We start from the raw sequence: 27695 nt of genomic DNA on the forward strand, positions 1-27695 counted from the left end.
AGCAAAAGAGAATTATATGAATGGCATACTACAAGAGGGTAATCACCACAAAGGGGAATGGAAAAAGCTGTATTCATATATCAGGAATCAAAAAGGAAAAGGAATCCAAATTCCTACATTGGTGGGAGAAGGGGGTGAACACTATTTAACAGATACTGAAAAAGCAAACATATTTAGTAGGGAATTCAGAGATTCAGTAGATGATTGTCAGGAGTTGGAAACCGAAACAGATGATAGAGAGGGAGAGACAGAGAGGGAAACAAGAAGCTTCTCATTCACAAATGAAGATATTTTCAGAGAAATCCAACTGCTTCAGCAAGGAAACGCAGCAGGAAGTGATCAAATTACTGGGGAGGTATTAAAGACAATGGGGTGGTACATAGTGCCTTATTTAAAATTTCTCTTTGACTATGTCATAAATAATAGTGTAATACCAAAGGAATGGAAGGAATCTATAATAATACCAATTTATAAAGGAAAGGGTGATAAAAGGAAACCACAGAACTACAGACCAATCAGCCTAACCAGTATAGTTTGTAAAATACTTGAGAGTTTAATAGCAAAGTACATCAGAGGGATATGTGATGATAAAAATTGGATCATGAGGAGCCAGTATGGATTTTGAAAGAAATTTTCTTGTGAGGCACAACTGGTGGGATTTCAGCAGGACATATCAGATCAATTGGATTCAGGAGGTCAGTTAGATTGCATAGCCATAGATCTTTCCAAAGCCTTTGATAGAGTGGAACATGGAATATTATTAAAGAAATTGGAGGGAATAGGATTGGACATAAGGGTTACATGTTGGATAAAAACATTTCTAAATTCAAGGGTTCAGAAAGTCGAAGTAGGAAATAATGTATCGCAGGAAGAGAAAGTTTGGAAGGGAATTGCACAGTGTAGTATAGCTGTACAAAAATAATATGAGTCACCACCTTATCAATACACTAATTTATTTACTTCCAAACTGGTAAATAAGGTCAAGACCGGTTTCGACCCCTAAGGGATCATCTTCAGTTGACATACACACAAAAATCTACAAAAACATCACATATAATGATTAATGTTTAAGTTAAATTCAATTGTCATTAGAATGTTGGTAGGTACATCTTAGTTTGGAAATATGTGTTATATGAGATTTATAGGCCTACTCTATTTGAGCTGTTATGTATATAGGTCCTATGTTCCCCTGCATGCAGTGTCAAAAGTATTGCATTGAATATAATTCATCGATTTGACAAAATGCTAGTGAATTGATTACTAAGATAGTAAAGTATGTACATATTTGGGAGGTACATGCTGTTCTACATGTTATCACTTTACAATTTATATTACACAATATGAAGTAAAATTATTTTTGCATTTGTACACATTGATAATATCAAGTCCAATGTAGGGTCTTCAAGATGTACTATTGGACTGTCAGTATCCTAATTACATTTTATGTAGTGGTTTATAAGGTTTTGTTGTTCACTTTTATAGTTCAGTCAAATGAAAAATGTAGAATGACCTTGTTGATTTGGATTCTTATGACTAAAATATTGGTATATAGTACCTTGTTGACATGGATCCTTAATACTAAAATACAAGTTTGTAGCACCTTCTATTCTTGTTTTATGTCTTAAAATAGAGTTGTACCTTGACACTGTTTGTTTTGTTAGGTGCAGGCATGTAAAAATCTTGTTAAAATGAACCCTTAGGACTAAAATACTGGTATGAGATACCTGTTAAAATACTTTACATTAAAAGTACTAATATGTGGTGCTATATGCACATTCTTCAGACGTAAAATGGGGTTAACTTAGTTTGACAACAGTACTATGGGTTGTTATGATTAGTTGTTATAGTTCAATATAATTGGTCCATTAGAAATATATGAATGTTTACATAAATAGGACCGAATACATATTTGTACTGTGTGCTTTACGAGTGAATTGCGTGATGTTTTGATAGTAATATCTGGCAATTTTGTAGGCTGCTGCTGTTGTTAGAGTTGTCTTGAAATCCTGAATATTATTAAGAAAGCATTCTCTTCTTGTCGCGTGTCGTTTCAGGTTAGGTTGGTGACTATTATGAGATGAAGTGCGTTTTAAATGTCATATGTCCTGATTGAGTTGCACGTTAGTTGTACCGTGGAGGCATTCGTGTTGTAAAATAATGTATGTTAGATGTTGAGACCGTGCACTCTGCACGTGCAACTCAATCAGGACATATGACATTTAAAACGCACTTCATCTCATAATAGTCACCAACCTAACCTGAAACGACACACGACAAGAAGAGAATGCTTTCTTAATAATATTCAGGATTTCAAGACAACTCTAACAACAGCAGCAGCCTACAAAATTGCCAGATATTACTATCAAAACATCACGCAATTCACTTGTAAAGCACACAGTACAAATATGTATTCGGTCCTATTTATGTAAACATTCATATATTTCTAATGGACCAATTATATTGAACTATAACAACTAATCATAACAACCCATAGTACTGTTGTCAAACTAAGTTAACCCCATTTTACGTCTGAAGAATGTGCATATAGCACCACATATTAGTACTTTTAATGTAAAGTATTTTAACAGGTATCTCATACCAGTATTTTAGTCCTAAGGGTTCATTTTAACAAGATTTTTACATGCCTGCACCTAACAAAACAAACAGTGTCAAGGTACAACTCTATTTTAAGACATAAAACAAGAATAGAAGGTGCTACAAACTTGTATTTTAGTATTAAGGATCTATGTCAACAAGGTACTATATACCAATATTTTAGTCATAAGAATCCAAATCAACAAGGTCATTCTACATTTTTCATTTGACTGAACTATAAAAGTGAACAACAAAACCTTATAAACCACTACATAAAATGTAATTAGGATACTGACAGTCCAATAGTACATCTTGAAGACCCTACATTGGACTTGATATTATCAATGTGTACAAATGCAAAAATAATTTTACTTCATATTGTGTAATATAAATTTTAAAGTGATAACATGTAGAACAGCATGTACCTCCCAAATATGTACATACTTTACTATCTTAGTAATCAATTCACTAGCATTTTGTCAAATTGATGAATTATATTCAATGCAATACTTTTGACACTGTATGCAGGGGAACATAGGACCTATATACATAACAGCTCAAATAGAGTAGGCCTATAAATCTCATATAACACATATTTCCAAACTAAGATGTACCTACCAACATTCTAATGACAATTGAATTTAACTTAAACATTAATCATTATATGTGATATTTTTGTAGATTTTTGTGTGTATGTCAACTGAAGATGATCCCTTAGGGGTCGAAACCGGTCTTGACCTTATTTACCAGTTTGGAAGTAAATAAATTAGTGTATTGATAAGGTGGTGACTCATATTATTTTTGTACAGTGATACCAATCAATATGGAAATGAAGCTTATAAATAATAGTATAACAGTGTAGTATAATCGCTCCGTTACTTTTCTTAATATACGCAAATGATTTAGGGAACAATATAACATCAAAAATAAGATTGTATGCAGATGACATAATTGTTAATAGGGAAATAAATAACATTGAGGATTGTTCAGAATTACAAAGGGACCTTGAAAGTATCCAACAATGGGTTGAAGAAAACAATATGAAGGTTAATGGAGGCAAATCAACTGTTACAATTTTTCACAAACAGGAGCTTTAAAACTGAATTTGAATATACTTTGGATGAGGTCGTTATCCCGAAAGATGCAAGTGCAAATACTTAGGTGTGAGATTTGAAAGTAATTTGCACTGGAAGGGTCATGTTGATGACATTGTTGGGAAAGCATACAGATCATTACATGTCATAACGAGGCTACCTAAAGAATGCAATAAAGAATTAAAAGAATAAAGTTTCTTAAGTATGGTTTGCCCGTTATTGGAATATGCAAACAGTGTTTGGGATCCTCACCAAGAATACCTAATAAAAGAAATAGATGGTGTGCAGAGGAAAGCAGCAAGATTTGTAACAGGGAATTTCAGGACAAAGAGTAGTGTATCAGAAATGTTAAAGGAACTTGGGTGGGAAACTTTAAGTAAGACAAGGGAGAAAACTAGACTTATAGAATTATATAGAGCCTATACTGGAGAAGAAGCATGGGGAGATATCCGTGAGAGGCTTCATTTGGAAAATAATTATATCGGCAGGACTGACCACAAATATAAAATTAAAAGGAATTTTAGCAGAAGCGATTGGGGTAAATTTTCATTCATTGGGAAGGGTGTGAAGGAGTGGAACAGTTTACCAGGGGTAGTGTTTGATCCTTTTCCAAAATCTGTACAGATATTCAAGAAGAGGATAAACAGCAACAGAGAAAATAAATGAAGTGTTAGAGGGCTTTCGACCAGTGCAGGTTATTGTAAATAAAAAAAATGTGTGTGAATAAATTAATTCCATCCCCTGGTCTAAGGAGTTTGGACAGCCAAAGTAGGGGACTGCCTGTAGGGGTGAAGTACAGTGGGGACTTCGAGGGCCCTGGGACTGCTACGGTAGCTGTGAAGGCCCTTCAGGAACTCTGAAAAGTGGTGGCAAACGGGGCTCTGGTTAAGACGCAGCAGGTCGTTATGCTACTTAGGTTCCAGAATGGGTAAAAGAAAAAAGAAGTTAATAAATGCAATGTAAAGTTTAATCTTATACCAGTTGTATAGTATCACTTGAAGTAATTCCACATACTGTATATCAGTTGACTATATTTGTACGTAGTACAGGAGGTATTATAGGTAGAATTTTGTAAACAATATAAATTTATTAAGGATGAGCTGTGTGTTTAATAGAAAAAATTGTTAGCGTAAATTGTATAATATTGAATTATAGGAAAATTTTCTTCTCTTGTTAATTTAACATTTAGTGCTTGACAATAATGTATTTTAGTGTACCATTTGCCACCGAGGTAGACACCTCATTTGCAAATAAAGAGACTTTGATTTGATTTGATTTGATTTAGATTATAATGTAGCGTACTTGTAGGAACTTTGTTAACCCATCATATTTGAGTTTCAGGTACATTTGACAGATTATCTGTGGAATAACCAAGGAAATTATAATGCCTGATGACAATTGCCAGGATAAAATCATGAAGTGCTAAATTACAATGTAGGCATCCAGAGGGAGGATGACATAATTGATTATGTGATGAGCAACTAGATGCAGTAATTAAGATAAGTGGACATTTCCTTGCTTTATTTTCTTATTTTCATTTCTTCTTGCATTAGATTTGGATAGAAGAAAGGTACCTCTTTCGTGACGTTAGATTTGGTTTCTGTGTTGTTGTTGCTGCTGCTGTTGTTGTTAGGCTAACCTATACTTGAAGGATTCGAAATATTTGGGAGTTACCTTGGAATGTTTGCAGTTAAGTATATGGACATATCATTCTTGAATAATTATATTTGGGGGTGGATTTCATTTATCAAATGCTAACATTCACACTAAGCCTCGTAATAACGGAATGCACAAAATGGTAATTTGTTTATTGTAATCTTAATATTGTCTCCGTCAATTTTGAGTCTAATGAGTGTTTAATTATGTGCCCTCAATAACCAGTATCATTTATTCATTGTGAGTGAGGTGTAAAGTTTTATTTAGTGACGAGCTGCTTTATTATTCGATCAGCTGCTTGACAGGTTTTGGAAGTGCAGAGTATTGATATTTCGCCTCGCCTCACGGATCGATAACATGTGGCGGTCACGTGACAAACTGGACATTTTCAAGGTTAGACTCACTCACCCACTGCCTTGTGTGTCTGCTTGTTCGCGCGTGTAACTTCCAGAACAATCTAAGCCAATTACAGAACGCTTTTACAAATCAATAATAATTAGAGAATGAGTGCCACGCCTCCAAGTGAGAGGCTATATAACCTCAGGATTTCCATTAATCAACCCCTTATTGCTTCGATTCTACTAGAGCCCACAACGCAAGTTAAGTTTCATCTGCAGTTAAATAATTCAGCTTGATCTACCACGGACATGAACTAAAATCTTCTGTGCCAGTTTCAGCTCACTCTAACTTGAAGAAAGAAGGGACTACAACCAACTTAAGACCAGCATCTACTTCAAGATGTCAACCATGCTGTCAAGAGGAGCAATTCATCTAACGAGGGATTTTGATTTTGCTGTCACCATGTGCTGCTAAAACATAAGCATCTCAACATCGGAGGGAGCATTTGATGGACGAACTTCAACATGGGGGCATAAGAGACTGTCCCAGGAATCGAGCTCCATCCTAATGTTTAAGTACACTTTTATGATATTTTTCTGTCCATCTGTGTATAAAATTAAACATTCTTCTTCCTTTAGTCGAGATTTCAGTTAGATTTGTGTAACTTAGAGACCTTTTACAAATTTCATCTTGCCTGCTTAAGGTAGTTTTGGAAATGAATGAATGTGAGTTAGGATCTATTAGTGTAGATTTGTTGTAGCTTGTCTTCCGAGAATATCTCAATCTTTATGGAATTGTTTACAATCATATTAAATAATAACTGACCTCTCAGATAAATGAGAACCTAAATCATGATATAAGATCCGTGAAACATTGTGGGACAAGATTTTTTTTGCTAGTTGCTTTACATCGCCTGGGACAAGATTTGGGGTTGTCCTTCACCTAATAAATTTTATATTGTTTCTTCTAATGCATTACTTTGCGATTATGCAGGATTGTGTCATACAATTTATAGATTCTTCTTCTTCTTTTCTTCATGGGGCTTCTAAATAATTAGTTCCTGATTATCAATGACCTCTAAGAACTTTGCTACCATGTTTTCTTATCTTCATTCCCACCTAGATATACCTGCTCCCTTCACAAAGCTGCAGGTTGTTCTTATCAGGACGTCTTGGATTTTTTCTCTCTCTTCACCTGGTAGTCCTAGAGGGGAGAGTCTGATTCTACCCAGCGCCTCACATTCAAAAAGTATGAGTTCAGCTGATTCCTCCGCTTCATTGCATTTCCTACATATATTGTCTCTTATTACTCCAATTCTATGTATGTGTTTTTTCAGACAGCAGTGTCCTGTCAACAGTCCTACTACCCATCTTATATTTTCTCTTCTGAGTTTCAACAATTCTTTAGTATGCTTCTTATTTGGTCCATTTATCTGTTCCTTTGCAAGCCTGCATCCTGGAGTATTTTTCCAGTTTTCCATTTATTTATTTTGTACCATTTTTCCTATGTAGTGTCGGGCTTGTCCGTAGGAAATCCCGCATACAGGTTCTGGGCCTACAAAATGTGTTTCTGCTCCTTTCCTGGCCAGCTTATCTACCTTTTCATTTCCTTCTATATCTGCATGCCCTGGTACCCATATTATTTTGACAATGTTGTACTTTGAGAGCTTCAGGAGAAGTGAATGGCAGTACCAGACAATTCTGGATATTATCCAGACTGCTTCTAGTGCCTTAATAGCTGCTCAACTGTCCGTAAAAATTAAATGTTCTTATTCCTATAGTACATTTCAGATTTCCTTCAAGACATGTTGTGATAGCTATCACGCTTGAAAGACTTTAGTGTGTTTGCCCAGGCTCATCTGGATTCATCTCTCAGGTCTTCCCCCGTTGATCCCTCCTCCTGTGCCATCCACAGTCTTTGAGCCATCAGTCCACCACACTATATCTTCTATTTCAGTAATCCATTTCTTGATATCCCAGTCTTCTTTTTATTTTTATTATCTGGGTCTCAAACGGTTTTTCAAAATTGTACTTTGGTATCATATGATCAGAAGGCATGAGTAGAACCTCTGTTATTATTCTGTTAATTTTACAGTGTCCTAGATTGGGTCTTTGTGCATTCCAGCACTCTAATTGTGCCAATCTATATGAACTCATTCTAGCCTGTCCTTTTATGAAATTGCATACAGATGGCAGGTCTAGTAAAGTATTCAAGGCTTCTGTCGGCGTAGTTCTCATAGTCCCAGTTATGGCTATGCATGCCATTATCTGTAGGCTATCCAATCTACTACTGACTTTTCCATGGCTTACTTTCTGCCACCAGATGATTGCAGCATAGGCCATCAACGGTCTAATGATCATTGTATATATCCACATTACCACTGATGGTCTTAGGCGCCATGTCTTCCCGACGTCTCTTTTACATGCATACAGCAAGTTCTTGGCTCGGGTTATGTTCCTTTCTATATATGGATTCCAGGTTAGATTTTTACCTAACACTACACCTAGGTACAGTGCCTGTTCTTCCATATATATATATCTTACCCAAAGAGCTTCAGTGATCTCTTTCCCTCTAATTTTCTCCTTATTGTAAAAGGGACCAGAGTTATCTTGTTCGGGTTGACTGATAGTTGTTCTTCCCGACACCAGTTCTCCAAAAGGTTAAGTGATCTTTGCATGAGGTCCTGTATAACACTCACCACCTTACCTCGTACCACGATCACTAGGTCATCTGCGTATCACTGTGTATAAAAACCTTGTTCGTTGAGCATAGCTATGATTTTGTTCACCATGAGGTTCCGCAGCAGAAGAGAAAGAACTCCTCCCTGAACACAGCCTCGGGTGGCCCTAACCGTCAGCGTTTCTTCAAACAGGGTTGATTTTATCTTCCTTCCGTCTGACATGGATTTAATCCATTTGACGACGGTTTTACTCACCTTGCTCTTTTCCAATGCTTTGATCATAGAGACATAGGTTGTATTGCTGAAAACTCCTTCTATATCTAAAAATGCTGCCAGTGCAATTTCTTTATATTCTAGGCTTTCCTCTAGTTTATAAACCAACTGGTGGAGTGCTACTTCAGTGGATCTGCCAGGTCTCTATGCAAATTGATTTTCGTGTAACGTTGAGTTCAGTTGCACTGTTCTTCCGATATATTTTTCCAAGAATTTTCTCCATTGCTTTCAGCATGAAGGAGGTTAACATAATGGTCTGTATGCTTTGGCTTGGGCATAATTTTCCCTTCCAGGCTTAGGTATGAATACTGCTTTAGCTTCAGACCATGATTTCAGCACGTACCCTAAAGCTAGACTAGCTCTGGAAAGCTCCGTCAGGGCATTGACGAGTATCTCCCATCCTTCCTGTAGGAGTATTGGAAGTGTCTCATTTGGCCCCGGACCCTATATAGGATGAAATGTGTCGATTGCCCATTTTACACGTTTGTGTTTTATTATTCTGTTGGCACAGTTCCAGTCTACTCTTTGAGCACCGGTCTCCGTAACAACCTTTTATTCTTCTGTCATCTCCTCAGCCTCAGGAAAGTGACACGCCATTAGTATCTCCAGCATGTCCCTCCCCGACTGAGTAAATGACCCATCTGGTTTCTCCAGTGTCCCCACTTGATTTATATGGGTTGCTTTAAGAACCTTCTGGAGCCTTGCTGTTTCAGTGTGTGTGCTTCCACTTTCTCACAGAACAGTCTCCAAGATTTTTGTTTTGCTTTCCGTATCTCTAGGTTATACTCAGTGAGTTTCCTATGATATACGTCCCACATACCATTTCTAGATGATATTCTATACAACATCCTAACCTCTTTTTTCATTTTGGCCAGTTTGTTGTTCCACCACTTTACGTTTTCTTCTCTACATCTCCACACATCCCTATCTTCCTGTAAAATAATAATAATAATAATAATAATAATAATAATAATAATAATAATAATAATAATAGTTATTTGCTTTACGTCCTACCCACTAACTACTTTTATGGTTTTTGGAGATGCTGAGGTACTGGAATTTAGTCCTGCAGGAGTTCTCTTACATGCCAGTAAATCTACCAACACGAGACTGACGTATTCGAGCACCTTCAAATAACCACCGGACTGAGCCAGGATCAAACCTGCCATGTTGGGGTGAGAAGGCCACCGCCTCAACAGTCTCCTGAGCCACTCAGCCCAGCATCCTGTAAAGTATAAGCTTCACCCTCATTTTCTGTTTCACACCTCTCGCTGGAACTCGAATCCTGTACCGGTTCATGGTGTTCAAGCAACCCCCTAGAAGGAATGCTTGTGCTTGGAACATTGACAAATGATATTGTTTCGTAGTCATTTTCTGAACTAAGTTTGAGCATATCATGGATACTATCACTTGGAATGTTTCTAGTCTTTCTAGACATTCGACCAAGTAATACAGACATATTATAATATGACACAAAATCAATTACAGTAAAACAGTAAAACACATTTAAAACCTACTGAACACAGCACCAAAGATAAATACTAGTTCTGATGAATGCACTCAATTCCTTAGTATCAACTGCCAAACACTTGTCAACTGAACTAGTCAAGCAACACACAGGTGGTTCTTGCACAATGCAACTTTGCACGAAATAAAAAGCGAGTCCCAAACGTGGCATTCTGATTCATTAAGAAGTTGAGAAAAAAATCATGCAGGTGGCACCAGCTTATGGAAAAGACAGCGAAAGTTTCAAACCTTCCCTTTGCTTAAGAGAGGTAGAAAACTTTATGTGAGCCGCGTCGTCCCCAACGTAGAAAGAGTACAATGCCATGGCAAAGCCAGTTCTAAAGTTTAAGTACAAACAAATTTTTACCTTCTGCTACTCTGTGACTCAGCGGTCTGTTTGGCGGGAGTATTGAATATTTGCTATACCTTTTAAAAATAATTGTTGATAATCAGAAGGTATTTGAAATAATGGTCATCAGTCCCTTGTGCTAGTTGTCCTGTTTCATAAGGCCATCTGCAGTGGTGTATTTGTAATTCAATGGGCACAGAATGAGAAGAAAATAGTTGTGGCCTATGAGAAAGGTAAATTCTGAATATATGTCTGAAATTGAACCTATCATCCACAGAAAAAAAGTTGTATATTAAAAATGAAGGGATTTATATTCACCTGTATTACAACTCTATGGATGTTACTATTCTGACCAGCACTCTAAACACAGTGTGGTGGACTGGTCAGTCATTAAAGACTGATGTTAAGGATGGGGATCAATGTAAGGTGACCGAGTTTATTTATCAAGTAAGTTTAATATAGCAAACATGTGGATAATAACTGGGAGGGAGGGAGGGAGGGAGGGAGGGAGGGAGGGAGGGACGAAATGAACTAGAACAAAACAATTACTGGAAATCTCAGCTAATCAAGTCATATATAGGTACAATGAAAGGAACACGTAACAGAAAAGAAAAAAAAATGACAGATTAGTGTGGGGAAGAGGGAGAAACAGAAAGAAAGAACTGAAGCACAGTCTCCACATCTTCATACACTGCCCTCTTCATATAAATAGGCTAGTTCCTCCTCAACGCCTGTTCTTCTACATAAATTTTTCTTCAGGCCTCAACAATTTCATTTCTGCTTCTCAGCTTCATCAAGAGGGCAAGGTTCAACAGTCAATTAGGTGCCATCTTTTCAGACTGTAAGTCTTCAAGTGGGAGGTGCAAGATAAGAAAAATACTAGATAAATACAGGAAAAGGAAAGATACAAAAAGAATGCAGGTGGTACAAGATGAAGAACACGGGATAAACGAAAAAGGGGAACAGGAGCTGAATACCACACCAGCTAGCAGAACACCTCCTAACTTCAAAACATTGTTACACTATCACGACTTTCCTGCCAAGGAGTCAATTCTTCTAAACATGTTTCCTCTTCCTTAAAGAATTATAAAGGTAATGAAATGGTACACTTGTCAACAATAGAAGAAATTCTTTAGTGTTAAGAATACAGAGAATAAGGTAACTTTTGTTAACATTATGATACTCACTCTAAACTACAACTGAGCTCTGAACATACCAGTACTCACTTGAATCATGACATTAAGACATTCCAGGTAGATGGTTTCACTCTCGATAATACTGGCAATTATACAACGGTACATCGTAATTCTCTCAGCTTCGGCCTTATTGCCATCCTGCAATAGAAAAAAAATATTTTTCAAAAACCCTATTTCTACAATTGCTTTCCAGTACCAGTACATAAAACACATGACACATTAACTCTCATTCTTCAATTATAAACCAAATGTCATCATAGAGCAAGTCACATTTCCAAATAACTACGTTTCAGTATTTCCCCCATGACTTGAACAGTGCAGGAAAAAAAAAAAAAAAAAGTCTTCAAATACATTAAATGCTATAGTGAATGAGTAAGTCAATTTAATTTTACATTATACCAGAGAGATAACTATCAGATAAACTGAGAGATTGTGGTCACTCAATCTTTCAAAAGTGTACTGACTTGCAGCACACCAGTGATAATGGGGTTAAAGAAGAAAAAGTTAAACATGGAATATCATATCTATACTAAAATCAAACTACAAGAACAGTTAGGCATGCTTCTGTTACAGGAAAGAGACAGACTGAAGTGAAGGCCTGTTGGCAAGAAAGCAACAGTAACAGAATCATTTATCATTTTCCTCGGATACAACCTTTAGCATACATGGGAAACTGCCTATCATTGTGTGGAGCAGAAAAATGGATTTTACCCTCCCCTCACTCTTTGTCATTGGTTTGTCCAACCCAAATCCTTTTCCAAGTTTCAAATTCTGCTAATTATTTTCCAGCAGACTAAATCTGTTCAGGCTGTGATTTACTATTGTATGCCACACGTTATTTTAAATTTCTAAGATTGAGTTCAATGTGCTCTTTTATTCCTTAGGGGGTATTAGATTCATAAGAACTGATTTAATGAAAGATTAAAATTGGTCCTTCTGTATGACAACATCAAATACACTTTTGAGTGCAACATCAATGCCAGACCTCGAACAGAAACTGAAATGCTTAATAAAGGAAATATGAGTTCTAGGGGAGTTAGGTCTGACTTTTCCCATACGTCTCCAGGCCATTCTTCACTGGCTGCATCTACCAAGCGAGATGGGTATTACCTTTGTTATTTTTAATAATAATATTGTTACTGTTTTTTTACATCCCAGTAACTACTTTTAACAGTTTTCAGAGACGCCGAGGTGCCAGAATTTTGTCATGCAGGAGTTCTTTTACGTGCCAGTAAATCTATCGACATGAGGCTGACGCATTTGAGCACCTTCAAATGTCACCAGATCGAACTGCCAAATTGGGGTCAGCACCTCAACCGTCTGAGCCATTCAACCCGGCACCTTTGTTATTATTGTGTTGTATGTGTAGGATAGATGGCAATGCAGGTTGAATATTTTATGATTCCAGCTTCATACAGTATTCTGCAGATCTCTAAATAGTTGATGATGATGATGATGATGATGTTTAAAGGGCCTAACATCTAGGTCATCGGCCCCTTATGGTACAAAATGTAATGACAAATTAAAAACTCAAAATCATCCACTGACCAAATTCAAAAATGTCATGAAGAATGAATGGATGGATATGAACTTAAAACAATCAGTGGATCCAACCAAAAAGAACTATCATAAAATAGTATTACTGACCAAGGGTCCACTTCTAAAGCACAATCCTGAATCGAGGATGCTTGTTGTCCAAAGGGGTCCAAAATCCAGGTCAATGGCCCCTCATAATGGTTCTTATCGCTAGTAAAGTATGGTATTTGTCATGTTGGGGTACTAATCAAAAGTAGCGTAGACTCACGGTGTTCCACACATTATGGTACTACTCACAACTATTATACGTCGCACAGGTAACACAAACCTCGGATGTTTCTGACATAATGGCGCCACTCATAGGCAACGCAAACCGAAAGTGTTCCTCACCTACGTGTACTAATCACGGACGCCGGTATTCTTGTGGTGTTCCTCATATGGTGGGTGCTAATCATAGGCAGCACAGACCTACGGTGTCACTCGTATAGTGGTACAGATCACAGGCAACGCCCAGACCCGAGATGTTTCTCACGATGATACTAATCACAGGTACTGGAAACCCACAGTGATCCCCTCTCTGTTGCTACTAATCACAAACCCCTGGTGTACCTAATATAGTAGTACTACTCGCAAGTAAAGGCAACCCATGGTGTTCCCTGCAAGATAGTACTAATCAAAAGTTGTTCATGGTTCTAATGCAATCATCCCTTGGTTGCCCCTTTTAGTCGCCTCTCACGACAGGCAGGGGATACCGTAGGTGTATTTTTAGTTTGCATCCCCCACCCACAGGGACGAAGAAAGGCAGGGGCCACGAAGGGCGTGAAAATAAAAGACTCCCTAGGCCTCGAATGCTCTAATACCGTCGGGGTCAGAAAAGAACAAGAGTTGACCAAGGGAGGTCGGACAGGATAGACGAAAGTGAGGAGCCTGGCACAAGTAAGTGGAAGCGATGCTAGGACTCAGCTAAGGGCCCTGTGGTCGCCAAGTGGAGAGCCCCTTGGGCCCCTTTTAGTCACCTCTTACGACAGGCAGGGGATACCGTGGGTGTATTCTTCATCTGCGTCCCATACCCACAGGGGGTAATCTCTAAATAGAACAACTTCCTAGTTGTATAGTGGTAGAGACACAATCAGCGGTGTAAACGGTTTGTATAAGATTAACTGCTATAAGGCAAGGATTTAAAAAAATGTATCTTTTGTTTTTTTATTGTATTAAATTCTTATAATTTTCTGAACAAAATGGTATGCATTTTTATATTGTTTTGTGCATATTTATTTCTTAAAAAAATATTTAAAAGGACTGCACATCTCTGTAAGTTGAGTCATGCCACGCACCTTTGAACTCTGATCTAAATTTTTACTTCCCACATGGTGATAAAGTTTTCTAATAAGTTTTGTTAAATTTGTTTTTATGTTGGCTAGTCTGCTTTAGTGTGGGTATGCACTTCCACATCTTCTTTTGTTTTGTGCTGTGTGTTTGTATTAGTAAACAAGTTGTTCCATTTGAAGTTATAAAACATTTTCTTCCAAGTTGGTTTCATGCTCACGCTATAAGTGGTCTCATAAAACAGTGATAATGCCTAGAGTTGGTGGTGTGTACAAAAAAACGAAAATTCCACAGGAATAAATACCCTAAAGTAAACAATTGTGAACCTCCTGTTAACCTGCAAGAACAAAGTAGCCAGTGATAATGTAGGCCCTAAATATTCCAAGCTATTCAAGTAGGAAACTGAAGTATTTGGGTGAAGAAGTTGTTGACAGTGATTCTGTAAATAGTACTGTTAGGGTAATATTATTGTTAATGTACAGTTATTATCAGAATTCATTGGCAATAACACCTGTTGTAAATACTGTACATGTGAAGACTCTTTGTTTATTACTGACGATACTAGTGTTAGGAAATTACTTTCTTCTAAACTGTCAGAATTGTAACATAAATAAGTCAACTAGGACTTCAGGAAAAACTGCAGATAGATATTTTAATACAAATTTAAGAAAGGTGTATGGCATGCGCTGCATAGGGAAAGGGCAGAAAGCTGCGGAGAGCCTTTCACAATGATTACCCCCTCCACCTAAGAAATTTAGTAATTACTATGTGATTTTCAAGAAACATCTGCATGAAGTGAGTATTGAAACAATGAGAATTGCAGCAACAGAAGCTATCCAAGAAAACAATGCTGATAGTGACATTACTGTGGGATTAGATAGGACATGGTGGAAGAGAGGCCACACCTCCTCTCATGGAGTAGTTGCTGTCACATCTACTGACAAAGGTAAGGTATTGGAGAGGAATGGGTCCAGTTAGTTCATTTGCTTGAACTAGTTCATTAGATACCGTTCATCGCCTTGAGTCGTTCAAATGAACTAGTTGAAATGAAGGAGGTAGTTCATGAGATGATGTCATAGTTCTCACGGCACGGCGTTCAAATGAACGAGTTAGTTTATTGTAAGCATGAACAGAAAACAGCTACCCAATGCCGCCGTTAGTTTGCCTAAGCGAAGAAATGGTATGTACGAGAGATGGAGAGACAGATAAGCTTTCTAATTTGCTATAACTCCTTCTCTCCAAAGTGGGAAGTGTGAGAGGAGATGTGCTGTCATGTGACCATTAACACGACACGCCAATGGCCATTCGCATGCAAGCTTATTTTGTCGTTCAATGAATGAAGTCGTTAATTTGTGCTGTCTTCATGGAAACAGCTCTTGCAGCACTTTGTTCAATGAACAACGTCGTTCAAATGAACGAGGTAGTTTATTATGAGCTATCTTAGCAACAAGCACTAGCGGCACGAGCTAGTACTACATTTTACAAGAGATGGTGCTTGCTTAGGTCTTCGTCCTCCCTTAATATGAATGACAAACCATATAGCCTTTGACCGCACCCCACCTCTTACGCTGTTTAAAACTCAGCGGTTCGAGGGGCGTATAAATCAGCTGTTTGAGAGAGAAGAAGCTATTTAGCGGTTTTATCAACAGGAAAACATTTCTCTAAGGCGATAATTGTCCTTTTTAGCTTGTTAAAGAGCTGGGGAAGACAAACCCTGTGGAAACGTCCTGTTAACAAGGAATGTTCCTGAAGAGCTAACTAATATTACAATGTTAGATGTAAATCTTTTCAGGTGTTTACTCTAGTTGCTTTACGTTGCAACAAACACAGATAGGTCTTATGGCGACGATGGGACAGGAAAGGGCTAGGAGTGGGAAGGAAGAGGCCGTGGCCTTAATTAAGGTACAGCCCCAGCATTTACCTGGTGTGAAAATGGGAAACCACGGAAAACCATTTTCAGGGCTGCCAACAGTGGGGTTCGAACCTACTATCTCCTGAATACTGGATACTGGACGCACTTAAGCGAATGCAGCTATCGAGCTCGGTGGTGTTTACTCTATAAAACCAACGGTTTTTTTTTTCCTTAGGCCTGGCATTACACTCATAATAGTGGGATATGTCAGGCCCTACCCACTGACGGTAGGATGTACGCAGGTGAATTTATCAGAACCCCATTAACTTTTGATATGCTCCATTGGTGTGTAAAATCTAATTCTCTCAATATTTCCATTAATATTACAAAACGGGTGTCATGACTGAAATTATAAACTTCTATAATTTTCTGTTCATCACCACCTAATTTTAACCACTACTACATACATCTCATTAGACATCATTACACATGGGACAGGAAAGATAGTGACCGAGAATAGGAATCGTCTCACAGGAAACAGGGCTGAGCAGTCATTATTTCTGAACAGTCATATCTGAATTGTTTAACGGCCCCCCATTTACTGCTACGGTTTCCAGGGACGTCGAGGTGCCGAAATTCTATCCCACAGGATTTCTTTTACGTGCTATTAAATCTTCTGAAAGAGGCTGTCGTAATTGGGCACCTTGAAATTTATGACCGTTTTCTATGTGGTATGAATAATTTAACATATTTTGTTCTTTTAGTTGTTTATTCTTCTACGCCGATATGATACTGAATATAAAACTGTAGTCTTGTGTCTGTTACCGTGTTAACACTTTTTCGTAATGGAAATCCATGTAATGGTATTGTTCCTTAACTTTATGTGGGATATTGTTTTAAGAGGTAAACCAGCGACTTTTATCACCCCATCGTGTGTATCGTGGACCTATCTTGCATAGGACCTGACTTGAACCAACATGAGCTCATTTACATAGCTTGCATGCAAGTACGACAATCTGTGAACTTGGAATTTGATCGTCGTCTTCCGAAGTGCATAGCACGAACAGAAAACAGCTACACAATGCACAGCGCCGCGGCCAGCCTGCCTAAGTGGAGAAATGGTATCTACGAGAGATGGAGAGACAGATAAGCTTTCTAATTTCGTATAACCCCTTCTCCCCCAGTTGAAAGGTGTGAAAGGTGATGTGCTACCATTAATACAGCACGCATTGGTCATTCACGTGCAAGCTTATTTTGTCGTTCAAATGAATGAGGTAGTTTATTATGAGCTATTTTAGCAACAGCACTAGCGGCATGAGCTAGTACGTACGTTTTACAGTAGATGGTGCTTGCTTAAGTCTTTGTCCTCTAACATGCTGTATGCTTGCATGAACGACCTCTTCAAAATATTTGAACGAACTCATACCAGTTCAAATTAACTAGTTAGTTTATGAACGACCCATCTCTAGTATTGGACTTTGAAATTCTCACAAAATACTGCAGAGGGTGCAGGTTAAACATCAAGGACCATAAATGTGTAAAGAACTATGAAGGCTCCAGTGGGGGCATAGAAGCAGCCGGTGCTAAGGAACTTTTCCTTCGATCACTTGATGAGAAGGGAGTGCGGTATGTGAATTACCTAGGAGATGGGGATTCCAAAGGATATAAGTTAGTCAGTGAAGCACAGACTTATGGCCTTAATGTAAGTAGACAGAAATTTGAATGTGTAGTGCATGTGCAAAAAAGAATGGGTGTCAGACCTAGGAAACTAAAAAAGGACTTGAAAGGTAAAGTGTTGCATGACAAAAAGCAAATAGGTGGTGCTGGTAGGTTAACTGATTCAGAAACAGACCTGATTCAGACTTATTATGGGTTAGCTATCAGGAGAAATAACCACTACGTGAAAGATATGAGGTCAGCTGTGTGGGCAATATTTTTACATAAGGCAACTACTGACTCATACCCACAACATCTATTGTGCCCAAAAGGAGTCATGGTGTGGTTTCCAGAAAGCTTTATCATGTGATACTAGTTATCAGCATAAACACTCACTTCCTATTGCTGTGATAGAAGCCATGAGACCTGTCTTGAGAGATCTCAGTGAAGAGAAACTTTTGAAAAAATTACTTCATTGGCAGACCCAAAATGTAAATGAAAGTTTTAATAATTGTGTGTGGGAATTCCTACCAACAACTGTTTTCATTGAATATAGTGCAATAGTTATTGGAATATGTGATGCTGTTATCATATTCAATGAAGGTGCAATGGGGAGAATTACAGTTTTGAAGGCAATGGGCACAGAACCAGGTCATAACACCACAAAATTTTTGTGTCGAATCGATGAATATCGAGTAAAATATGCTGAAAGAGCTGCTGAGGCCTCATCAAAGGAAGGCAGGACTGAAAAAAGAAGAAAGGAAGGTAGATGAATCAGCTGAAGCAGATAATTATTCTTCAGGAATGCACTGAAGAAAGTTGCAATACTAACTTTAATGTTTTAATAACTCTGCAAACATAGGTGCATCTTTTCAGGAACTGTTGGGCATAGAAAGCTGAAAATTGGGCCATACATTTTACACGTAATAATGACTGCTGATAAGTAAAACTATGCAATTAGGTTTAATAGATTCTACGATATTAATTTTAAGAATTTGGCAGATTTTTTTTTGTTCAAGGTAATTATTTTCCTAAGTGAAATACATTTCAGTTAGGAAGCTGAATTTACTTACCAAGGTCAATTAACAGAGATAGAATTTTACAATTCTTAGTAAAGCTAAAGGTTCCACCTATTCAATACGTTTTCATAATGGTCTATTTAGAACATCACATATTTATTTAACTTATCATAAAATACATCTTTGGGACCGGTTTCGGCAATCCACTATGCCATCATCAGCCATTGAGTTTTTTTATAGCAAGGAACATTCAAAAATTTAAAAATATGCAATAGCAAGTCCTATTCTTACATGAAAAACATTTAAAATATAGCTAAATAGCATAGGCCCATTGTACTATACAAATAACATGTCGTTTTTGAAAAATACAATATTATTTAGTGCATCTAAAATTATTTATATATAATTGGAAAAGTCTATGATTTGGTGTAGCTTATGTACAATAGATTCATGTAAAATTGATAAAAGAATCTCTTTTTGCCATTTAAACCACAGTTGTTAAATACTCAAACAAGAAAAAACATATCAGAATTTGCTACTCCTTACATAGTCAAACAGACTGTTGTGTCAATAAGTTTTAAGGAAGAAGAACCTGTATTTATTATCCAAAACAGTACAAGTCGCATATTATGAGGAACTAAGAAACTGTGCTTAAAAAATGACAGATGTTTTTATAGAATCATTCATCAATTTTATAGAAAATTTCCTGTGTATCAACTATATCAAACCATAGTCTTTTTAAGCACCTAAAAACAATTCTAGATGCACCAAATAATACTATATTTTTTTAAAAAGACATGTTACTTGTATAACAAAAAAAGGGTTAATACTAACTAGCCAATTTTTAATATTTTCCATGTAAAAATAGGACTTGTTGTTTTAACAACTGTGGTTTAAATGGCAAAAATAGATTCTTTTATCAATTTTACATGAATCCATTGTACATAAGCTACACCAAATCATAGACTTTTCCAATTATACACTGGCTGACAGAGCAAATGCAACACCAAGAAGGAGTGGTGAGAACTTTATGCCAATTGCAGGGTAGACTGACATCACTGAGGTATGCTCATGATGTGAAATGCGCCGCTGTGCTGCGCACGTAGCGAACGATAAATGGGACACGGCGTTGGCGAATGGCCCACTTCGTACCGTGATTTCTCAGCCGACAGTCATTGTAGAACGTGTTGTCGTGTGCCACAGGACACGTGTATAGCTAAGAATGCCAGGCCGCCGTCAACGGAGGCATTTCCAGCAGACAGATGACTTTACGAGGGGTATGGTGATCGGGCTGAGAAGGGCAGGTTGGTCGCTTCGTCAAATCGCAGCCGATACCCATAGGGATGTGTCCACGGTGCAGCGCCTGTGGCGAAGTTGGTTGGCGCAGGGACATGTGGCACGTGCGAGGGGTCCAGGCGCAGCCCGAGTGACGTTAGCACGCGAGGATCGGCGCATCCGCCGCCAAGCGGTGGCAGCCCCGCACGCCACGTCAACCGCCATTCTTCAGCATGTGCAAGACACCCTGGCTGTTCCAATATCGACCAGAACAATTTCCCGTCGATTGGTTGAAGGAGGCCTGCACTCCCGGCGTCCGCTCAGAAGACTACCATTGACTCCACAGCATAGACGTGCACGCCTGGCATGGTGCCGGGCTAGAGCGACTTGGATGAGGGAATGGCGGAACGTCGTGTTCTCCGATGAGTCACGCTTCTGTTCTGTCTGTGATAGTCACTGCAGACGAGTGTGGCGTCGGCGTGGAGAAAGGTCAAATCCGGCAGTAACTGTGGAGCGCCCTACCGCTAGACAACGCGGCATCATGGTTTGGGGCGCTATTGCGTACGATTCCACGTCACCTGTAGTGCGTATTCAAGACACGTTAAATGCCCACCGCTACGTGCAGCATCTGCTGCGGCCGGTGGCACTCCCGTACCTTCAGGGGCTGCCCAATGCTCTGTTTCAGCAGGATAATGCCCGCCCACACACTGCTCGCATCTCCCAACAGGCTCTACGAGGTGTACAGATGCTTCCGTGGCCAGCGTACTCTCCGGATCTCTCACCAATCGAACACGTGTGGGATCTCATTGGACGCCGTTTGCAAACTCTGCCCCCGCCTCGTACAGACGACCAACTGTGGCAAATGGTTGACAGAGAATGGAGAACCATCCCTCAGGACACCATCCACACTCTTATTGACTCTGTACCTCGACGTGTTTCTGCGTGCATCGCCGCTCGCGGTGGTCCTACATCCTACTGAGTCGATGCCGTGCGCATTGTGTAACCTGCATATCGGTTTGAAATAAACATCAATTATTCGTCCGTGCCGTCTCTGTTTTTTCCCCAACTTTCATCCCTTTCGAACCACTCCTTCTTGGTGTTGCATTTGCTCTGTCAGTCAGTGTATATAAATAATTTTAGATGCACTAAATAATATTGTATTTTTCAAAAAAGACATGTTATTTGTATAGTACAATGGGCCTATGCTATTTAGCTATATTTTAAATGTTTTTCATGTAAGAATAGGACTTGCTATTGCATATTTTTAAATTTTTGAATGTTCCCTGCTACAAAAAACTCAATGGCTGATGATGGCATAGTGGATTGCCGAAACCGGTCCCAAAGATGTATTTTATGATAAGTTAAATAAATATGTGATGTTCTAAATAGACCATTATGAAAACGTATTGAATAGGTGGAACCTTTAGCATTACTAAGAATTGTAAAATCTTGAGTCAATACGGACAAAAAATGAAGTTTTTAATACTAAATAAGTCTGCCTACCAAGCAAAACGAAAAGCCTATCTTTATAAGAGCTTACGTATTAAAATAGGGAAATTGAGCAAGGATATTAACTTTATTAAAAAGTGTATTGCAAACAAATTAACTCCAAAATTTCTAAAGAACAGGAAGTATGTTTCAACACATCAAAGAAAGGTACAGGAAAAAACCAACAAACTTTGGCTTCAAAATGAATTGAAATTTCTACACAAGAAAAAATCCTTTTTAAATAACCGATTATATGAAACTCATCTCGAAGTAACAAAATTATTACCAGCTGCACAGTGGAATATTTTCCAAAATACAGTACAAAATGCATTAAATAAAATACTTTCCCAAAAGCAAAACACGCTAGATAGAAAGTTCCAGACTCTTCTCAATGAAACCAACTCGAACAAAGCGCCATCTAGAAACACATCCTTATATAATATACAAACTCAAAGTCTACCTCAAAATCTAGCCCAATTTCATCAGCCATTTGTGAACCTATCAAAAGTTAACTTCGACCAAGAAGAAGTAATAATGCTCTCCAAAGGACCTAAACATAATTGGCCTAATTACAACATCGCCAATAAGGTTAAACAACTAATTATCGAATCAGAAGCAGCCATCAGTAAAATGCCTACAGACATTCAAAACGAAGTTAGGTATGAAGCTAAAAGACAAATTAAAAAACATCTTTAGCACACCAGCTATAGATTTTAACACAACGCAGCTTGAAAATAGAAAAAAGATCTGTCAACTTAAAAACAAAATCAAAAATTCAAATGTTGTCATCACAAAAGCAGATAAAGGTAACGCCACTGTCGTTTTAGACCAAACAGATTACATTACAAAAACACAGAATTTCTTTACAGACAAAACCTTCACAATCATAGATAAAGATCCAACGCAATCTATTCAAAGACAACTTAAACAAATTCTTAAAAATACAACATGCCTCTTTACTGACAGCGAAAAGAACAAATTAATTAATATGAACCCCAGTCTACCAACAGTAAAAGCACAACCTAAAATACACAAAAATGGTGTTCCTATACGCCCCATAATAAACTTCAGACCTAGCCCTCTGTACAAAACAGCGCAGTTTATACAACAATTTTTAAGCAAGCATTATACATCTCAAGCTAATAAATCAATAAGAAATACTTCAGAACTAATTAAGCAACTAGAAAATTTCAAATTACAGGCACATCATACCATGCATTCATTCGATATCACCAATATGTACGCCAACATCAAACCTGAAAAAGTTATACCAATCGTTCTAAAAAATTTGCGCACTCACAGCAAACTTAGTCAATTTGAAATAGACGATTTCATACTAATCTTGAAGTTCCTAACTAACAATAATTATTTCATTTTCAACAAAGTAATTTATAAACAGGACGGACTAGCAATGGGTTCGCCGGCATCAGGTATCTTAGCTAACATTTATATAGATTTTCTGGAGCACACTAAAATCATAAATAATAAGACATTCAATAATATAGCCTTCTGGGCCAGATTTATAGATGATACATTTATAATAATGGATCAACGCACTACCGACGCCCCTTCCACCTTAATACATCTCAACAACATCGATAATGATATAAAATTCACAATAGAATCTGAAAGCAATAAAACCCTAAATTTTTTAGATCTAACCATTACCAGGCGCCCATCCTCTTTTGAATACAAAATCTACAGAAAACCGACACATACAGCCACGACCATCAAACACGATTCTGAACATCCTCCTAGTCATAAAAGAGCTACATACAATAATTTAATACAGAGAGCATTTAATGTACCCATGTCCAATATAGAACGTAAAAAAGAACTCAACACTATACGCAAAATCGCATCTTATAATGGCTACAACAAATGTTTTATAGAACGCATAATAAATAAATTTAAACATCAACCCAATACTAAATTACAAAAAGAAACACCCAAAACAAAAATATATGCTACTTTTACTTTTAACTCCGACATTTTCCGTTTAACCAATATTTAAAAAAAAAAGAAATGTCAATATTGCCTTCAAAACCAATAATAGAAATTTAGATATTTTTTACAACTCCAAATCGGTTAATATACAAAACCCATTTGATAGATCAGGTGTATATAGGTTTCATTGCAACAACTGTACCAGTGTTTACCTTGGACAGACTGGGAGATCATTTAATATCAGATACAATGAACATGTCAATGCCATAAAATATAGAAAATTTTCAGCAATAGGTCAGCACATACAGGAATACAAACACAATTTTTACTTGGACATCATCTAAACAATAAATAAAGGCCCACTCCTAGACCTAACAGAGCAATGTTACATTACTTTAGATCAATATTACAATCCCAATTACAATCTAAATGATATTTCGGAAAAACCTACAATTTTATTTGACATTCTTATTTCATTGATTAACAGTTTAAAAATTCCTAAAAATCAATCAGTACATAAAATATTACGTAGCGCGCTAGCCTACTATTCCTGGCAAAGCCCATGCCCCCCTGACACACAGGCACACGCGAACGCAACCTCTCCTGCGTCCCCTTCCCCTACAGCTGAGCCGGCTGGTTGGCGTTTGACATTCAGCAGTTGTTCCTCACTCTCTCTGCACGCTGTTACATTCAACCTGAGGTGAGTTTCATATCTTCAATTCTTTTCTATAGCACCACGTATCGTTCTCAATAACTCATACTCATTTCACTATTTCATTTTTTAGGTCTGTACTGGTTCGAGATTAACACTATTTATGGCCCATTTCCATCTGGCACATAAAATAATATTCAAGATCTTAACCATAGTTTCGGCCTCAGCCACACAGTTATTTACATTGGAAAATACTAGAAGCAAGGTTCAAGTACTCAAACAAGAAAAAACATATCAGAATTTGCTACTCCTTACATAGTCAAACAGACTGTTGTGTCAATAAGTTTTAAGGAAGAAGAACCTGTATTTATTATCTAAAACAGTACAAGTCGCATATTATGAGGAACTAAGAAACTGTGCTTAAAAAATGACAGATGTTTTTATAGAATCATTCAACAATTTTATAGAAGATTTCCTGTGTATCAACTATATGAAACCATAGTCTTTTTAAGCACCTAAAAACAATTCTAGACGCACCAAATAATACTATATTTTTTAAAAAGACATGTTACTTGTATAACAAAAAAAGGGTTAATACTAACTAGCCAATTTTTAATATTTTCCATGTAAAATAGGACTTGTTGTTTTAACAACTGTGGTTTAAATGGCAAAAATAGATTCTTTTATCAATTTTACATGAATCTATTGTACATAAGCTACACCAAATCATAGACTTTTCCAATTATATATAAATAATTTTAGATGCACTAAATAATATTGTATTTTTCAAAAAAAGACATGTTATTTGTATAGTACAATGGGCCTATGCTATTTAGCTATATTTTAAATGTTTTTCATGTAAGAATAGGACTTGCTATTGCATATTTTTAAATTTTTTAATGTTCCTTGCTATAAAAAAACTCAATGGCTGATGATGGCATAGTGGATTGCCGAAACCAGTCCCAAAGATGTATTTTATGATAAATTAAATAAATATGTGATGTTCTAAATAGACCATTATGAAAACGTATTGAATAGGTGGAACCTTTAGCTTTACTAAGAATTGTAAAATCTTGAGTCAATACGGACAAAAAATGAAGTTTTTAATACTAAATAAGAGATAGAATAACATGTAAAAAATCTCAAGTCCAAATTTTAAAAAAACACTCAGAAAATGTACCTAAAATGTCAAAGATTTTATGAAATTTCAGTAAACTTATGACTTGTTTACTAAGAAGTTTTTTGATTTAGAGTAATGAAAGTATGAATAATCAAAACAAATATTTGCCCCAATTCGTTGTCTTGAATTCCACCTTTATCTTCATATTATGATCTTTCCTACTTTTAAAGACACCACTCAAACTTATTCGTCTACTGATGTCATACCACAACTGACATCTTGGAATTTACTCATTCGGGACAATTATTTCATGTTCCCTATGGGAATCAACATCTATATCAACATACCACTTAGTAGAGCAGCTCGTCTCTTTCCTCCCAAGTCTTCCCAGCCCAAACTTCGGAACATTTTTGTAACACTACTCTTTTGTTGGCAATCACCCAGAACAAATTGAGCTGCATTTCTTTGGATTATTTCCAGTTCTTGAACCAAGTAATCCTGGTGAGGGTCCCATACGCTGGAACCATACTCTAATTGGGGTCATACCAGAGACTTATATGCCCTCTCCTTAACATCCTTCCTACAACCCCTAAATACCCTAATAACCATGTGCAGAGATCTGTACCCTTTATTTACAATCATATTTATGCGATTACCCAAATGAAGATCTTTCCTTATATTAACACCTAGGTACTTACAATGATCCCCAAAAGGAACTTTCACACCATCAACGCAATAATTGAAACTGAGAGGACTTTTCCTATTTGTGAAACTCACATCATGACTTTTAACCCTGTTTATCACCATACCTTTGCCTACCGTCCATCTCACAACATTATCGAGGTCATTTTGCAGTTGCTCACTTATTTATTACTCTGTACAAAATAACACCCTCTGCAAGAAGCCTTACCTCTGATTACCTCTGATTCCACTTCTTTACACATATCATTGATATATATAAGAAAACATAAAGGTGAAATAATACTGCCTTGAGGAATTCCCCTCTTAATTATTACAGGGACAGATAAAGCGTTGTGTTGTATACAAGAAGCACAATATACATAACACAACTTTAAAGTTTATTTTCTTGCAAATCCTTCGTACAATACACAGAAAATAAAGGAAATTGAGACTTGCTTCTTATTGTGGTGAACACCCTAAATAATATCCGAAGTAAGTTTACTGTTTGCAGAAGACGTATTTACATATATACAACTTTGGTCCTATATGTACAATTAGGTCTATTCTTACGAGATAGAGTGCCACTAATATGTCAAAGTTCCTGATAGCTGATGGTTATCTAATGTTTGGAAATCTGGATTGAACTTAAGGCGAAGTCCTTTCCAGCAGAATGCAAGGATAATGTAGGCAGGTTATAAGGAAGGCGGGAATCTTGAGGCGGTAGTTAGTCCTCTCGATCAGAGTTTAGTCCGCCTATTCAGTTCACATTTTCAAGAGGGGTACCCCCGTGTCTGACTTACGGCGTAGAGCTGATCGCTGGACACAGCTGACTGCCTACAGCGGCGGAATCGTCGCTCCAATTTATACTCGCTGGCTGACGTCACGAGTCATGAGTCAGCACGCTCCTGGACACACTCGTATATTCCAGGTGGTTCGATGAGGGAGCGGGTTGCGTAGCTGCAAGGCGGAGGACAACACTTCCCTACTCTAATTCTCTGAGTCCTATTTTCTAGAAATATAGCCACCCATTCAGTCGCTCTTTTTTCTAGTCCAATTGCACTCATTTTTGACCAGTAGTCTCATATAATCTACGCTATCAAATGCCTTAGATAGGTCAATCGCGATACAGTCCATTTGACCTCCTGAATCCAAGATATCTGCTATACCTTGCTGGAATCCTACAAGTTGAGCTTCAGTGGAATAACCTTTCCTAAACCCAAACTGCCTTCTATCAAACCAGTTATTAATTTTGCAAACATGTCTAATATAATCAGAAAGAATGCTTTCCCAAAGCTTATATACAATGCATGTCAAACTGACTGGTCTGTAATTTTCAGCTTTATGTCTATCACCCTTTCCTTTATATACAGGGGCTACTATAGAAAATCACCATTCATTTGGTATAGCTCCTTCATGCAAACAACAATCAAATAAGTACTTCAGATAAGGTACTAT

At 37.4% G+C, this 27695-nt stretch overlaps 1 protein-coding gene across 1 annotated transcript in view; it reads right to left on the bottom strand.

Annotated features, from left to right (window-relative positions):
* Nucleotides 1-27695, bottom strand: part of RhoGAP1A (Rho GTPase activating protein at 1A) — a 594034-nt gene that overhangs the window by 414531 nt on the left and 151808 nt on the right. Inside the window, exon 4 of the mRNA XM_067141809.2 lies at nt 11719-11826. Coding sequence (XP_066997910.2) covers nt 11719-11826 — 108 coding nt within the window. The remainder of the gene's footprint in view (nt 1-11718; nt 11827-27695) is intronic.

Source organism: Anabrus simplex, chromosome 2 (assembly GCF_040414725.1).
Source record: "Anabrus simplex isolate iqAnaSimp1 chromosome 2, ASM4041472v1, whole genome shotgun sequence".
Taxonomy (NCBI): Eukaryota; Metazoa; Arthropoda; class Insecta; order Orthoptera; family Tettigoniidae; genus Anabrus; species Anabrus simplex.